Here is a 16,623-nt window from a genome sequence, read left to right on the forward strand (position 1 = left end):
ATTGCCCTACCTATGCTGATAAAAACTCTGCCCCACTTGTGTGGCTGGACCTTGTGCCAGTGACAGGAACGGATCTAACCGGGGTCAATAGGTGTCTCCATGCAAGCGCTCCAATTGTCCTTGTTTTGATCCGTTCCTGTTGCAGCACTAGGCTCAGCCACACAGGTGGGGCACCATTTTTATTGTCACAGATGGGGCAGCGTTTCTATTGTCACAGGAGGGGCAATACGAGATGGTAGGAATTTTGTGGATTCCTGCAACTGCCGTAACTTTCCATCACAGAAATGTACAGAAAATGGGTGATTTCAGTAAAGCTGTGAGGTTTGCAGAAGATTGTGGGTCAGAAAACCTAATGGGATCTACACAAGTCACACCATACTGGATTCCCCTAGCAATCTTGTTTTAAAAAATGTAAAGGTTGGCTAGGTTTTGCTTGGTGCCAGCTGAGGTAGGATCCAAAATCTAGAGCTACTCACACTGGAAAAAAGATGGTCAGTTTTCAGTGGAAAAATGTGCTGCATACATGTTGTGTTTAGGACCATTTCCTTTCGTGGGCACTGGGTCTACCCAAACAAGTGAGGTACCATTTTTATTGAGGGACTTTGAGTATTGCCGGGTGCAAGGAATTTTGTGGCTTCCCAGAGTTTCCAGAACTTTTAATCAAAGAAATGTGAGGAAAATATGTTTTTTAGACAAATTTGAGGTTTGCAAAGGATTCTAGTTTTCAAAAATGTACAATTTTGCTAGGTTTCCCTAGGTGCCGGCTGAGCTAGAGCCCAAAATCCACAGCTGTGCACTTTGCAAAAAACAAGTACATTTTCAGTGGAAAGATGTGATGTGTCCATGTTGCGTTTTGGGACGTTTTATGTCACGGGCACTAGGCCTACACACACAAGTGAGGATACCGTTTTTATCGGGAGACTTGGGAGAATGCTGGGTGGAAGGAAGTTTGTGGCTTCCCTCAGATTCCAGAACTTTTCATCAGGGAAATATGAGGAAAAAGTATTTTTTAGAAACATTTTGAGGTTTGCAAGGGATTCTAGGTGACAGAACCTGGTGAGAGCCCCACAAGTCACCCCATCCTGGATTCCCGTAGGCGCATAGTTTTGAAAAATGTACAGGTCTGTTAAGTTTCCCTAGGTGCCAGCTGAGCTAGAGGCCGAAATCCACAGCTGGGCACTTTGCAAAAAACAAGTCAGTTTTCAGTGGAAAAATGCGATGGGCCTACGTTGTGTTTTGGGGCGTTTCCTGTCGCAGGCGCTAGGCCTACCCACACAATTGAGGTACCATTTTCTATCATAAGACTCGGGGGAACACAGAATAGCAGAACTAGTGTCATTACCAACTGTCTTTGTCTACATTTGTGGCTTTCAACTGTAAGAGTGTGTAAGAAAGAAGTCATTTCGAGAAATGTCCTATAATTCACATGCTAGTATGGGAACCCCCAAATTAACAGACGTGCAAATAACCACTGTTTCTAAACTTCATATCTTGTGCCTATTTTGGAAATACATGGGTTTCCTTGATACCTATTTTTCACTCTTGTTATTTTAGCAAATGAATTCCTCTATGCACTGTACCCAATGAAAAACCATTACAAGGTGCAACTCAGTAATTGGCTCTGAGAACATAGGGAACCTACAAACCCTATATATCCCCACATCCAGAAGGGTCCAGTGGATGCAACAGTATATTGCTTTTGAAAATCTGCCATAGTTAGAAGTTACAGATGAAAACGTAGACACAAATAGCTGTTTTTTTCAACTAATTTTCAATATTTTTTTATTTCAACTGTTACTTTCTATAGGAAAACCTTGAATGACCTACACAAATGGCCTCTTGCTGAATTCAGAATTTTGACTTCTTTTCGAAAATATGTAGCTTTCTGGGACCCAGCATTGGTTTTATACCCATTTATATCACTAACTGGAAGTAGGTTGAAAGCACAAAACTAGGAAAAATGGACTATGTCCCAGTAAAATGCCAAAACTGTTTTGAAACTTTTGGTTTTCCAGTTCAAGTCTGCCTGTCCCTGAAAGCTGAGAAGATGGTGATTTTAGCGGCGGAATACCTTCATTGACAACATCCTCAGGGAAAAAACAGATCCTTTCTTCTGCAGCACTTTTTTTCATTTTCCCCAAAAAGCTGTATATTGGCGAATTTCTCTGTCCCCTCCAGGGGAGTCCACAAACCCTAGGTACCTTTAGAATCCCCAGTATGTTGGATGCGCATTTGGCATGGATAGCTTATGTGGACAAAAAGGTACAAGGGACTAAGCGCAATTTACCACAAATACCCAAAAAAGGCTTAGCACAGGAGGGGGAAAGGCTTAGCAGCAAAAGGGTTGAGTATGGAACCATCAGTCGAGATCAGGCCCTCAGTTTATTCGTGAATATGAGATTTCTGGATGCCACATGTGCAATTTGGAGATTCTTAATTACAGTCAAGGTTTTTTTTTTAAAGGTTTGGCAGATAAGGTGCAGGGGTTGGTGGGTAACTTCGGGACCCTCTGACTCATTCTCAGTGTATGTTCTACCTGAGGGATGTATTTTAAACTTTTATTTTATTATTTTAGGATGTATTTATGGTGGTTGTTTAGATTATGGTCTAAATTAACAATATTTTTGACTGACTGACTGAACAGGAAGGTGAGAGAGGATGTGAGGTTGACAGAGAGCGAGCGGCATGTGACATTTGCAGGAACACATTGAACAATGGTCAAAACAATGACTGTTTACATAGTCTAACAATTCACTCATGTTGTCCACTTTCAGTGGCACTACCGATCCCTTAAAAAAACTTTAAAGCAAAATATTAAAACGTGACTCACCCCAGATTCTTTTAAGTCAGTCAGCTTGGCCAATGATTTATGAGAGTTGGAAATCTGCAGTGAGAAAAACATCTCTTGTACCTTTTTGGGCGGTGACTGTAAAACCAGGCTTCTATGCTATGATAAGGGGAGATGAAAAATGTGTTTGCATAGTTTAATTAGTCCTTCACAAATTTCGTTTAACAAAGCACAAAACTAACCGTCATTCCAACACCATAAAAAATATTGTCTTTTATGCAACTTGTTCTAGTTCTTCTAAGGTATCAATGCATTTTCTCCAGTACACATACAAAGGAGAATATAAAGGGCAAAAGTCCCCCTTTCTATGAACTTCTCAAAACATGCAAAATGTGGGTTCACATTATGTGTTATGCCTGGTTATTTAAAATGTAAGTAGGATTTCAAGTAGCTAACTCTGCCAAAATCAACAATGAAAAGACCTGCTCTTAGACTTTGGCACCTTGAATTGAAACGGTAGAGATCAAGTCTGACCCCAGAACGTGGGACGAAGTTGATGATTTTGGATACTTGATATGTATGCCATGACATTTTTGCCTTTTCATCGCCAAGAAGAATTTGTATAAAAAAAAAATTTTCTGCCTACGTAGTAATGGATGCTTTATGTGCTTCATCTGAAGGTATTTATTTATTTTTATTTCTATTGTTTATTGTTTTTTTACTGCATTGCGCTTTTATGGTTATTTTAATAATATAATAAAGATCATTCGTCTTCATCTTCATCTTTAGTTATAGTTTTTCAAAACAGAGAAAATGTTCTCCCCAGGTAGAGCTTACAGGCTTTGTGATGGTGGGGGATGGTCAAGTGACAGGTTTGCCCTACGGTTTCCCATCTCATGATGTCAGCCACGACATAAGCACACCAACATATGTGTCTGCTGCTGGAGTCTCAGATGTCTTCATTAAGGACTGGCTGGTATCAGCTGAGAGGACTGCAGGTAGCCCTCCCACAACGAAAGAAATGCCCTTGTCTACACACATGGTGCTGCTGTTTATCTGCTATGGGTTCTCCATGGTCATGAGCTATTGCACTGACAACTATAATTCCAGTCCCACTACACAAGAGAGGGTCACTGAGGAGTCCTGTCTGCTTCAAGCTTACCTAGGGATAGGCACTTGTTTATTGGTGGCAAAACATAGATGAAGAACTTGGCACAAATCCACATTTTCTGTGTAATCTGGATTGCTATATTTTATTTTACTTGATTTTAAATATTCTTCAAACTGCTTTTCAGCTGCTTCAAAACTCTTAACAGAACAGACAAGGGCTGGAGAAGAGTCAAAGTGTACAGGGTCAGGATGCATGAAGAAGTCATGAGACTAGCGCAGTGAGGATGGTACCAGGGCCTCGTTAGGGCCCAATGAGTCCATTGACTCAGATGAATAGTTGGGGTTTTAGCCTTTGACAGGTGAAGAGTAAGGCATCTTCACGTCTTATATGAAAGAGGAGCATATATCAGTGAAATGGGGCCTGCTTATGGCTGAACAGCCCAAATTGTTTATGTGCCATACCTAATTTCTCTGTTTCCAAAAAGTATTTTGGAAAGCACAAAAGCAGTCAACAACACATTAAATATACAACAAATCATTAATACATGATCACCTAGGCGACAGAAGAGGGCCTGCACTAATAAAAGTAACCATGAAGACAGGACGATTGATATTATTTGGCACAGGAGGCCAAAATTGTTACTCAGCAGGCTTGACTAAATTACAGGGACAGAAAGACAAACTATGCTGCAGTAAGCATCACTTTTTCAGTAAGTATTATCTCATAATGTTGACACTTTAACACATGTATACAAGTACATCACAGCGCGTTGCACATTACAAAGGTTTCTTGGGTAGGAAAAGTATACTGAAATATTGCCCACCAACAAATAATTATTTTGTGTTGTAGGGAAGTACAGCAAGCCGATTTTATAAGCACTGTTTGTTCTAACTCACAGAGTAACATATTTGGTGTAAAAACAAACAATGTAGTACTCACCAGAAACAAGCCTGCATATAGACACATCTTATAATAAAAGCTGGGTCTCTTTTTCTCCTTATCCGCATTATGTTTTACAATAAGGCTTCAGTTTTGGATTCATTTTCTGTCTATGCCATGGATATCATGTCAGCATTGTAGTCTATTGAAAAACATCCACGCAGAACAGTATTGTACAATATGTATTTCTCTTTTCTGTTATAATTTAAATGGTTTCCTGTAGAGGTCATCCCTAACCTTACAGCAGTGTTTCCCAAACTGTGGGTCACAACCCAATGGTGGCTGGTGAACCGATTTTAGGTTGGATGGGAATGTTCAAGCAAAATATAAAGATGCCTTCGAATTCTGTATTTATCTTGTCACAATTGCTGTGCTTCAAAGACGGAGGTCAAATGCCAGGCTATGTCTTCTGACAAATTGCTGCACATTTTTTAACATGTGGAAGGCTGGTGTATACAAACTCTTCCCACTTTGCTTTCAGAGAAAGAAAAGTAAATAGAATTACAGGTGTTTGAGAAGAAAGGTTGTAAGATGTCATTTGTTGTAGCACACAACAAAATGTAAATAAGAACTGTACACATTCACCAGTTAGGAAAGCAAAAACTGAACCGATTTTTGTAATTCTGTAGTGTGATGGTAACAAATATTTTAATAGCATTAATTCAATAGGATAATTCCCCTTCCCAGCATGACAACTACAGTGGTTGCTCAGGCAATTGTAGACTACTGTTCTCAGGTAGGGTTTCCCCGAGACCTGATGGCTGACAAGGGAACTCCCTTTATCTCCCAACTGATCTCCCAGGTTTGCAAATTTCTAGGTATAAAATGATCAGAATCTCTGTGTACCACCCTCAAAAGGATGGCTTTGTCTAATGATACAATTGCACAGTCAAACTGCTCCTTAAAAAGGAGGTATGCGACTCAGGAAGAGGTAGGGACAAGAAATTACAAATAGACGGTTCGTTTTGAAATTAGGTCCCATGTAAAATCCTCTACGGGATTTTCCTCGTTGGAACCAGTGTTTGATAGGCAGCCCCATTCCCTTCTTGAAATGAAGGCCAAACAATGGGAGGAGGAGGAAGGAAAACCCATTCTAGATTATGCAGCCCATTTGCAAAATGTTGTACATAACCCTTGGGAAAAAGTAGAAGAAAATCTTGAGAAAACACAAATAAAACAAAAAGTTAACTATGAGAAAACTACAAATCTTCAGGAGTTTAGTCCAGGGGAAAAGGTCCTAATATTGTTACCATCCTCAGGCAACAAATTACTGGCCAAAGTCCTGCCCAAAGTTATCACGGTTACCTACCAGATAGCGATTCCACATAAGAGACAGGGGAGCACATATGCCATGTTAATCTCCTTAAAAATGGGAAAAAACCCTTGTTTTAGAACAAACATGTTTAGAACAAATTCACATCCACTAGGCCAGTGGTTCCCAAACTGGTGCTCCATCGAAACCAGCCAGGGGTGCCGCACACAGTTTGAGAACCACTTAGCTATTTCCAGTTCGGACACAATAAAACTACAGCCAGTGGTTCCCAAACTGTGTGCGGCGCCCCTGGCTAGTTTTGATGGTGCACCAGGGAGCCGCGCCTCCCAGCTTGGGAACCACTGCACCAGGCATTACTTTACCCCCCACAGCCAACAAAACCAAGAGTGAAAACATAAAAACTGGAGAACATATTACTCCCACCCAACGTGAAGAGTTAATAACCCTCCTAGATAAATGCAAGGATGTCTTTTCTGGACAACCTGCAAGAACCATTCTTATACAACATTACATTGTGGTAGAGAAGGGTAAGGTAGTCAGATTACGCCCCTATAAAATTCCAGAAGCATGTAGACGAACTGTGTAAAAGGGAATGGAAGCCATGCTTAAAGATGAGATCAAAGGACCCTCCAACTGATCCTTGTGTTTTCTCATTATGTTGGTGCCCAAATCCAACGGTAGTCATCAATTCTGCATACACTTTTGCAACTCAACAGTATCAAGATTTGACACTTACCCTACGCCTAGAGTGGACGAGGTGACTGAACAGTTGGGGTAAGGCAAAATACTTATCTACATTACATCTAACTAAAGGCTATTGGCAAATCCCTCTCACTGAAGCCCCCAAAGACAAAAATGCTTTTTTTATACCTTCAGGTCTGTACCACTTCAAAGTGTTAGCTTTCGGTCTCCATGGTACCCAAGCAATATTACAGAGATTGCTGGAAAAGATACTTAGACCCCACAGGCAGTTTGCCGTGCCCTATCTTGATGATATTGTTATATTTAGTCCAGATTGGGAAACACATCTTCAACATTTGACAGCTGTTTTACCACTTAAAAAGAGGCTATTCTGGCTATTAATGACAACAAATCAAACCTTGCTACAGACTCTGTTAGACTTGGCATCCTTGGTGTGGTTACCTCTGTCTTTTTGACTCTGCTTCCTGTATTTTTGACTGTGTGCTGGATTTTGTGTTTGCTGGTTTTGGTACTCTGATCACTTTACCACTGCTGCCCAGTGCTAACATGCAAGTGATCCCTGTGTAATTTGTTATTATGAATGGTTATCCATGATTGGCATACTTCATTTACTAGTGAGTCCCTAGTATAGTACACCATATGTTCCCAGGACCTGTAAATCAATTGCTACTAGTGGGCCTGCAGCACTGATTGTGCCGCCCACATGAGTAGCCCATTAAACAAGACTCAGACCTGCCACAACAGTGTCTGTATGGGCAGGGTGGAACTACCAGTTCGACCTGGCAAGTGCACCCGCTTGCCAGGCCTAAAACTTCCCTTTCAGTACATATGTCACCCCTAAGGTAGCCCAAGGCAGTTCCATGGGCAGGGTGCAGTGTTTTTAAAAGGTATGACATGTATTGGTGTGTTTTACATGTCCTGATAGTGAAATACTGCCAAATTCGGTTTTCACTATTGCAAGGCCTATCCCTCCCATAGGTTAACATGGGAATCGCCTTTAAGTATCTTTTAAGTGCAATTTTCCATTGAGAGCAGATAGAGATGTGGAGTTTGAGATCTCTGAATTCACAATTTAAAAATATTTTTTTTGGGTAAAGTTGTTTTTGGGATTGTCTGTTTGAAATTGCCACTTTGGCACAGTGAGTATTTTGAGGTGTGTTCTGCATATCCTGATGGGTCATCCTGGACTAGAGTGTGAGAGAGGAGCTGACACCTGCACTTAAAAGGGTTGTGCCTGACCCCTCACAATACAGTCTCCAACTTCTTAAAGTATGGCTGGGGTCAGGCAAGGAAGAGGCAAGGTCTTGTGCACTACAAAGACTTTCCTTTGAAGTTTGCCTACATCAAAGGCAGACATGAGTATAAGTATTGGACTACTGACCCCAAAATTTTAGATTACTTCTGGATCAAGAGGAACCTCTGCCAAAGAGGAGAGCTGTGAGGAGGAGTACTGCCATGTGTGTGTTGCTGGGTTGGCCTGCAGTTGCTGCTTCGGCCATAGTGAGCACAAAGACTACATTTTGCAATGTATTCTGCTTGTGAAGTTTCTCCAGGGGCTTGGACTGAGCTTGCCTTCTGCCAAGAAGTCTCAGAGACATCAAAGACTTCATATGTAAGCACCTGGTCTCTCCTGCTCAGGCCACCTGCCCTGACAAAAGGTGTCTCATCTAGTTGCTGGGCCCCTGGAAGCAGAAGCTGGCAGAACCGGAGTGAAAATCCACGCACCGGTGCCAAGCATCAGAAAAATTGATTCAGTGCCTGCACCGCGGCTGAAAAATCATCGCAGTGCTGGTGAAATCAATAACTCACCAGATCAGCGCAGATTCATTGCTGGCATGCATCTGGATTTTCCATGCATCGTTCCTGGGCATCAAATCTTCAACATTACCGTATGGACCCAAGGCTGCTCATCCGGAAATCAACGCATCCCCTGCTCTGCGATGAAAGAATTAATGCATTGCTTACCCGGCGGAGACAGAATTGACACACGGCCTCACTTGCGAGTAAGGAATCGACCCATTGTTTGCTTTTCTGACGCACCCTCGCCCCTGCGGCTTTACTTTTTATGCATACCAGGTACATTATGTAAAAACAACGCATCTATTGATTCTTATGGACTAAGACTCTTTTTACTTTAAAAAGTAATATCTTTTCTTGTGTATGTTGGATTTTTGTTGCTTTGGTGTTGTTTGATTTAGATAAATATTAACTGTTGTTCTAAATTGGTGTGGAATCCTTTGTGGTGTTTTAACTGTGTTACTGTATATGTTTGTGAAAATACTTTACACATTGCCGCTGAGATGAGCCTGCCTGCTTGTGCCAAGCTACCAAGGTGGCGGGCAGGGGTTATCTGAGCTGTGTATTTCCCTTACCCTGACTAGAGTGAGGGTCCATACCTGGATAGGGTGTAAACTGACTGCCAACTAGAGACCCCCTTTATAACACTGGGGATCAGGGGTGAGGATGGGACTTGACATACAGTGATTAGTGTACACTACTGTCTTATTGCAGATGACTACACAGCCACATACTGTTTTATTCTCTTGGATGTTTGCTTTTCTTTGCCTTCTGAAACTTTGCACCTTTGTTGAGCCTTATCCACAAACATGTCTCAGTCTGGGGAGCCATCAGCAGTTTCTACAAATGTGGTGTTGAGCTGGAGAATTCGGAGAATTACACAGTAGCCCAGCTCAAGCAGTTTTGGAAGGAGTTCAAGTGTCCAATCAAAAGCTCCACCAAGAAGAAGGAGCTGCAAAAGGTGCTGAGGGCCTGGTTGGCAGCAAAAAAGGCTGAGGAGCTGACAGCAGAGGAGAATATTGCTGTGGATGACAAGGTACAGAGCATACATGATGTTTTGATGGATAACCAGGACCTGCCTGAAGGGAGGGCCTCCAGGGCAGGCAGTAGTGTTTCTTCCAAAGGTCGGACCCAGGTGGAACTGGTGGGCAGGCAGGAAAACAGGAGGCATCAACTAGAAATTAAGAAGCTCAGACTTCAGCATGAGAGGGAGCTGCAGCTGGCTAGGACAAGAAGAAAAGAAGAAGAAAAAGACCAGGAAAACTTTAGGTCTTAGAAGAAAGGGGATTCTCAAACTTGGTTGGAATGTGCTGATTCTTTTTGCAGTGCACTAGATGGGTGGGGGAAGGGCAGCAAGGGAACAACTTATGAGGGGCTGTACAATTTGGTTGCATGGGCGCACTTGTATAGGATTTGTTTTCCAGAGCTGTGCCAGCACCTGATTGACAGCAAGCTGACTGACCCCAGAAAGTTTTCCCAGGAGGTAGACCATTGGGAGAGTACAAGGGTCCTAAAGAGATATTGGGGAGACTCCGCCAAGGGTGAGCGAGGGCCCTGTCAGAAGATGTGGGGGTGGGAGTGTAAACAGGAGGAGTTCCCTAAAGGGCCCCAACCTATTTCCCAGGGTAAGGATTTTAATCCCTCAGGTAAGAATAAGCCTTGGATCTCTACAGGGAAACCTGTGGAGAAGGGTCACCACAGGTGTTATGCATGTGATCAGGAGGGTCACACGAGGGGGATCCCAAGCAGACACTGGCACCCACTGGTACACAGTCACAGGGTTTGGTCAGTGTAGCGCTTGGGGAGGTGTTGGTTCCGGAAGAAGGGTGGGAGCCAGCTGAGATGACCCTTGCCTCACTAGGGGCCAGTGAGATGGTCCAGAGGACACTCTTGCCTTAAAACACTAAGAAGTACAGGCAGTGGGTGACCATCAATGGACAGAGGGTGGAGGCTCCGAGAGACACTGGAGCCAGTGTGATTACTGTCAGGTATCACCTGGTGTCTGAAGAGCAGGTGGTCCCCAATGTGCTTCACCAAGTAGTTGCTGTAGACAACAACTCTGACCTGGAGGATTCCCCTTGGTGTGAGGTGGAACACCGGGTGCGCTTGGAGATGTTGGGTGTGCATGGGTGGACAGGCTTGACCACCCGGTCTATGATAGCCAGTCAGGGTGATCAGGAGGACCTAGAGCCTGAAAGAGTGGCCCAGGTGCTTGCCAGGAAGATGAGGGGTGAGGGGCGGGGGACACCTCCCCCCCCCCAGAAGTTCCCACCATCCAGGAGGCTTCTGAACCTCAGGGGGACACCCCAGAGCCTACAGGGGAACAAGTGGCTGAACTGGGGGATGTGCCTGAGCTGACCCATTTGCAGCAGGAAAGGGTTTACCACCAGGTAGGAGGTCTGAGAGGCACAGAAGAAATGCCCTTCTCTTGAGGGTCTGTGGCGGCAGTCTGCAGACCAGACAACTGGCAAGAAGTCTGTCTCACATTGGATTTACTGGAAGGATGACATCCTGTATAGTAAGCCTAAGGTTGCTGAGCCTGGGGCAGCATGAATACTGGTGGTACCCAAGCGCTTCAGAACCTTCCTGCTGGGTCTGGTTCATCATGTGCCTTTGACAGGACATTTGGGGCAGGAACATTTTTTTAAAAAGATTGTCATCCACTTTTACTTACCCCAAATGTGCAGGCACTCAGACGCATTCTGTACGTCTTGCCAAACTTGCCAGGCAAGTGGCAAGAGTGGAGGGAAATGCAAGGTACCCCTCCAACCATTCCCTGTTGTGAGTTCCCCTTTTGAGCGGGTAGGAATCAACATTGTGGGGACTCTGGACCCCAAGACAGCCATGGGCAACAGGTTTATCCTGGTCTTGGTGGACCACGCTACCCGGCACCCGGAGGCCATCCCTCTGAGGTAATTGACAGCCCTGTGGTGGGCTGGGTATTTTTACCTGCATGGGGTTCCGCAAGGAGGTGGTATCTGAGAGGGGTACCAACTTCATATCGACTTATATGAAGTCTCTGTGGAAGGAGTGTGGGGTAACCTACAAGTTCACTACTCCATACCACCCCCAGGGAAATGGGTTGGTTGAAAGGTTCAAATGCACCCTGAAAGGCATGATTATGTGTCTGTCTGAACCCATGAAGCGTAAGTGGGATAGCCTCTTGCCATATCTTCTCTTCACATACAGGGAGGTAACAAAGAAGGGACTTGGATTTAGTCCCTTCGAGCTGCTGTATGGGCATCTTGTGAGAGGATCTCTGAGTCTGGTGAAAGAAGAGTGGGAGAAAGCTCCCAGTAGGCCCCCCAGGACTAATTTAGCTATGTACTGGCCTTCAGAAACCAGACTGCACGCGTCAGGAAACTCACTCAGGCAAACCTGGAAACAAGTCAGAAGAATATAAAACAATGGTATGACCAGAATACCACTCAGGTTGAGTTTCAGCCTGGCCAGAAAGTGTGGGTCATGGCCCCAGTGGAGCCTCGTGCTCTCCAGGACAAGTGGACTGGGCCTTTTGAGGTGGTGGAGAGCAAGAATGCTGTCACCTAGCTGGTGAACTTGCAGACCCCAAGGAACCCTTTAAGGGGTCCTACATGTGAACCACCTCAAAAAACATTTTGAGAGGTCTGAACTGACTATACTTTTGGCAACCAATGATGAAATAGAGGAGCAGAGTGAGCCTCTTCCTGACCTTCTGTCTGCCCAAGAAAAAGATGGGTCTGTGGAATGTGTGAACCTCTCCCCAACACTGACCCTGGAACAGCAGAGGGACTGTCACCAGTTGCTGGGACAGTTTGCCTCTCTGTTTTCCTTGACCCCAGGGGTCACTCATTTGTTAGCCATGATGTGGACACTAGGGACAGTCCACCTGTGAAACATAAAATCTCCATGGTGACTGGCAAGGTCAGATCTAGCTTCATGGTTGAGGTCTCCAAGATGCTAGCCTTAGGGGTTATAGAGTTCTCCACCAGTCTTTGGGCCAGCTCAGTGGTCATGGTCCCAAAGGCTGCTGCCCCAGGTGCTACTCCTGAACGTAGGTTCTGCATGGACTCAAAGCCATAACTAAGACTTATGTGCACCCAATCACCAGAGCTGATGAGCTCATAGATCGGCTAGGAGCTCCCAAGTTCCTCAGTATGTTTGACTTAACGTCTGGGTACTGGCAGATTGCCTTGACCGATGGGGCCAAAGAGAGGTTACATTTTCAACATCAGAGGGGCACTAACAGTTCTGGTCATGCCCATTGGGTTGTTAAATGCTCCTGCCACCATTCAGGGGTTGGTCAACCAGGTTTTGACTGGACTGAAGGATTTCAGCTCCGCCTACCTGGATGACATTGCAGAGTTCAGCTCCAACTGGGAGGATCACCTGCATCACCTTTGCGAAGTGTTAAAGGCCCTGCAGAAGGCAGGACTCACTATTAAGGCCAGTAAGTGCCAAATAGGGAAGAGATCAGTGGCTTACCTGGGACACCAGGTGGGGAGCGGCAAGGTAGCCCCCACTATAGCCCAAAATCGACGCCATTCTGGCTTGGGAACCAACCAAGACCCAGACAGAGGTGACAGCCTTCTTAGGTCTCACTGGTTACTACAGGAGATTTCTCAAGGGGTATGGCACCATTGCTGCCCGCTTGACAGAGGTGACTTCCAGGAAGAAGCCCAAGAAAGTGATCTGAACTGAGGCTTGTTAGACTGTGATGCCTTGAAGGCAGCCAAGTGCACAGCACCTGTGCTGAAGGCATCCGACTTCTCCAAGGAATTTGTTGTGCAGACTGACACTTCAGCGCATGGTGTGGGGGCAGTTCTAGTACAGCTAAATGAAGAGGACCTAGACCAGCTTCATTGGTAGGAGGTTACTCCCCAGGGAACAGAAGTCGAGTGCAATTGAGAGAGAAGCATTTGCTGTGGCCTGGGCACTGAAGAAGCTAAGACCCTACTTGTTTGGGACTCACTTCCAGGTTCCGATAGACCAGAGGCCCTTTCAGATGGTTAATGCAGATGAGGGGTACAGAACACGTTGATGCTGATGGTCGATCCAGATGCTTCCGCCTTAGTGATGAGAACTCCCATGAGGCTGGATAGTTTTCCCCACTTTCAGCTGAGGGGTGGACAAGTGTTGGACCCGGCATCCTTGGTGTGGTTTCCCCTGTCTTTTTGCCTCTGCTTCCTGTATTTCTGGCTGTGTGCTGGATTTAGTTTTTGCTGGTTTTAGTACTCTGTTCACTTTACCACTGCTAATCTGTGCTAAAGTGCAAGTGTTCCCTGTGTACATTGTGATCATGATTGATTATCCATGATTGGCATATTTGATTTACTGGTAGGTCCCTAGTGTTGTGCACCATGTGTGCCCAGGACCTGTAAATCAAACGCTACTCGTGGGCCTGCAGCACTGATTGTGCCACTCACATGAGTAGCCCTGTAAACATTTCTCAGACCTGCACCTGCAGTGTGTGTTGGGCAGTTTGGAACTGCCAGTTCGACCTGGCAAGTGCACCCACTTACCAGGCCTAAACCTTCCCTTCCCTTTTACTACATATGTCAGCCCTGAGGTAGGCCCAAGGCAGCCCCATGGGCAGGGTGCAGTGTTTTTACAAGGTAGGACATATACTAGTGTGTTTTACATGTCCTGATAGTGGATTACTGCCAAATTTGTTTTTCACTATTGCAATCGATCAATCAATCAATTCGGTATTTATAATGTGCAGCTTATCACCCGAAGGATCACAAGGCACTGAGGGAAAGGATGCAGATCAGTTGAAGAGTCAGGTCTTGAGGTCCTTCCTGAATTTGATCAGAGAGGGGGGATTGCCTGAGGTGGAGAGGCAGCATGTTTCAGGTCTGTGCCGCGAGGCAAGAGAAGGATCTTCCTCCAGCAAAGTTCTTATGGATCCGTGGGATGGAGGCGAGGGCCAGCTGGGCAATGCGGAGCTGTCTGGTGGGAGTATAGAAGGAGAGACAGTGGTTCAGGTAGATGGGGCCAATGTTTTGTAGGGCCTTGTATGCGTGTGTGAGGAGCTTGAAGGTGATTCTTTTGTTGACCTATAGCCAGTGGAGGTCTCTCAGGTGTGTGGTGACGTGGTTGTGACAGGGGATGTTTAGGATGAGCCTAGTCACAGTGTTCTGGATTCTCTGGAGTCTTGTCTGGAGTTTCTTGGTCATGCCGGCATAGAGTGCGTTGCCGTAGTCAAGCTTGCTGCTGATGAGTGCCTGGGTGATTGTTCTTCTTGCCTCGATGGGGATCCATCTGAAGATCTTTCGAAGCAGGTGAATCATGTGGAAGCAAGAAGATTAGTCGGTGTTGACTTGACGGGCCATTGAGAGCAAGGAATCAAGGATGGTGCAGAGGTTGTGTGCGTGGTCGGTGGGTGAGGGGGGGGTCTTGTTGGAGTTGAGCTTGAGACAGTTGTCTTTCATCCAGGTGGCGAGTGCCTTTATTCTGTTGTTGAAGTTGTTCTTGGCTGTTGATGGTTTGTCAGTGAGAGAGAGAATCAGATGAGTGTCGGTGTAGAGGACGATGTGCAAGGCCTATCTCTCCCACAGGTTAACATGGGGATTGCCTTTAAATATCTTTTAAGAGTAGTTTCCCATTGGGAGCAGATAGAGATTTGGAGTTTGGGGTCTCTGAACTCACAATTTTAAAATAGATCTTTTAGTAAAGTTGGTTTTTGGATTGTCTGTTTGGAAATGCCACTTTGCATCTGCTTGTCTGCTGAATCCATGTCTGGGTCAGACTGACAGTTCGGCTGTTTGTGAATTCACTCTAGGCAGTAAGACAAAGGGAGCTAAGGTGTGTCCTGCATATCCTGATGAGTCTTCCTGGGCTATAGTGGGAGAAAGGAGCTGACACCCGCACTTGAAAGGGCTGTGCCTAACTCCTCACAATACAGTCTCTAAACCCCTAGAGTGTGGCTGGGGCAGGGCAAGGAAGAAGCAGGGTTTTGCACAGTACAAAGACTTTCGTTTGAAGTTTGTCTACTTCAAAGGCAGAAATGAGTATAAGTATTGAACTACTGACCCCACAATTTTAGATTACCTCCAGATCAAGAGGAACCTCTATCAAGGAGAAGACCTCAAGAGCTCTGAGAAGGAGTACTGCCCCCTTGCTGTGTGTGCTTTTCTGGGTTGGCCTGCAGTTGCTGCTTCTGCCTTAGAGAGGACAAAGACTGGACTTTGCTGTGTATCCTGCTTGTGAAGTTTCTCCAAGGGCTTGCACTGAGCTTGCTTCCTGTTAAGAAGTCTCAGGGACATCAAAGGCTTCATCTGCCAGCACCTGGGCTCTCTTGCTGAGACCCCCACCCTTGCCAAAAGGTGCCCCATCCAGTCCTAAGTCCCTGGAAGGGGATGCTGGCAGAACCTGAGTGTAAATCCACGCACCGGAGTGGAGCGGTAGACAAACTGATGCAGTGCCTGCACAGCGGTTGAAAAATCGATGCACAGTCGGTAAAATCAACGCAGAGTCATCTCAGTGCGGATTTATCGCTGCTGTATGTCTGGATTTTCCAAGCATCACCCCTGAGGCATCAAATCTTCAACATCACTGCACAGACCCCAGGCTGCTCATCCGGAAATCAACGCATCTCTATTCTGTGAAGAAAGAATCGATGCATCGCTTACCCGGTAGAGAAAGAATCAACACACATTCTTACTTGCGAGTAAGGAATCAACGCATTGCTTACTTTTCTGATGCACCCTTTCTAAACTGGTGTGGAGTGCTTTTGTGGTGTTTTCAACGTCTTATTGTATATGTTTGTGCAACTACTTTACACATTGCCTCTGAGATAAGCCCGACTGCTTGTGCCAAGCTTCCAAGGGGGTGAGCAGGGTTTATCTGAGCTGTGTATCTCCCTTACCCTGACTAGAGTGAGGGTCCCTACTTGAACAGGGTGAAAACTGACTGCCAGCTAGAGACCCCATTTCTAACAGACTCTATTAAACATCTGGGTTACAGATACAGCCCGGACAGATGCGGACCAAGATGGACAAAGTCCTAGCTATTAGGTCCATACCACCTCCG

General features: G+C 45.3%; 1 protein-coding gene across 2 annotated transcripts in view; it reads right to left on the minus strand.

The window, feature by feature from the left end:
• Window positions 1–16,623, minus strand: part of LOC138245589 (uncharacterized) — a 1,324,589-nt gene that overhangs the window by 1,158,986 nt on the left and 148,980 nt on the right. For both annotated transcript variants that reach the window (XM_069199313.1, XM_069199321.1), the window contains one exon: window positions 2,831–2,947. In XM_069199313.1, coding sequence (XP_069055414.1) covers window positions 2,831–2,947 — 117 coding nt within the window. The remainder of the gene's footprint in view (window positions 1–2,830; window positions 2,948–16,623) is intronic.

The sequence above is a fragment of the Pleurodeles waltl genome, chromosome 1_2, assembly GCF_031143425.1.
Source record: "Pleurodeles waltl isolate 20211129_DDA chromosome 1_2, aPleWal1.hap1.20221129, whole genome shotgun sequence".
In the NCBI taxonomy this organism is placed as follows: domain Eukaryota; kingdom Metazoa; phylum Chordata; class Amphibia; order Caudata; family Salamandridae; genus Pleurodeles; species Pleurodeles waltl.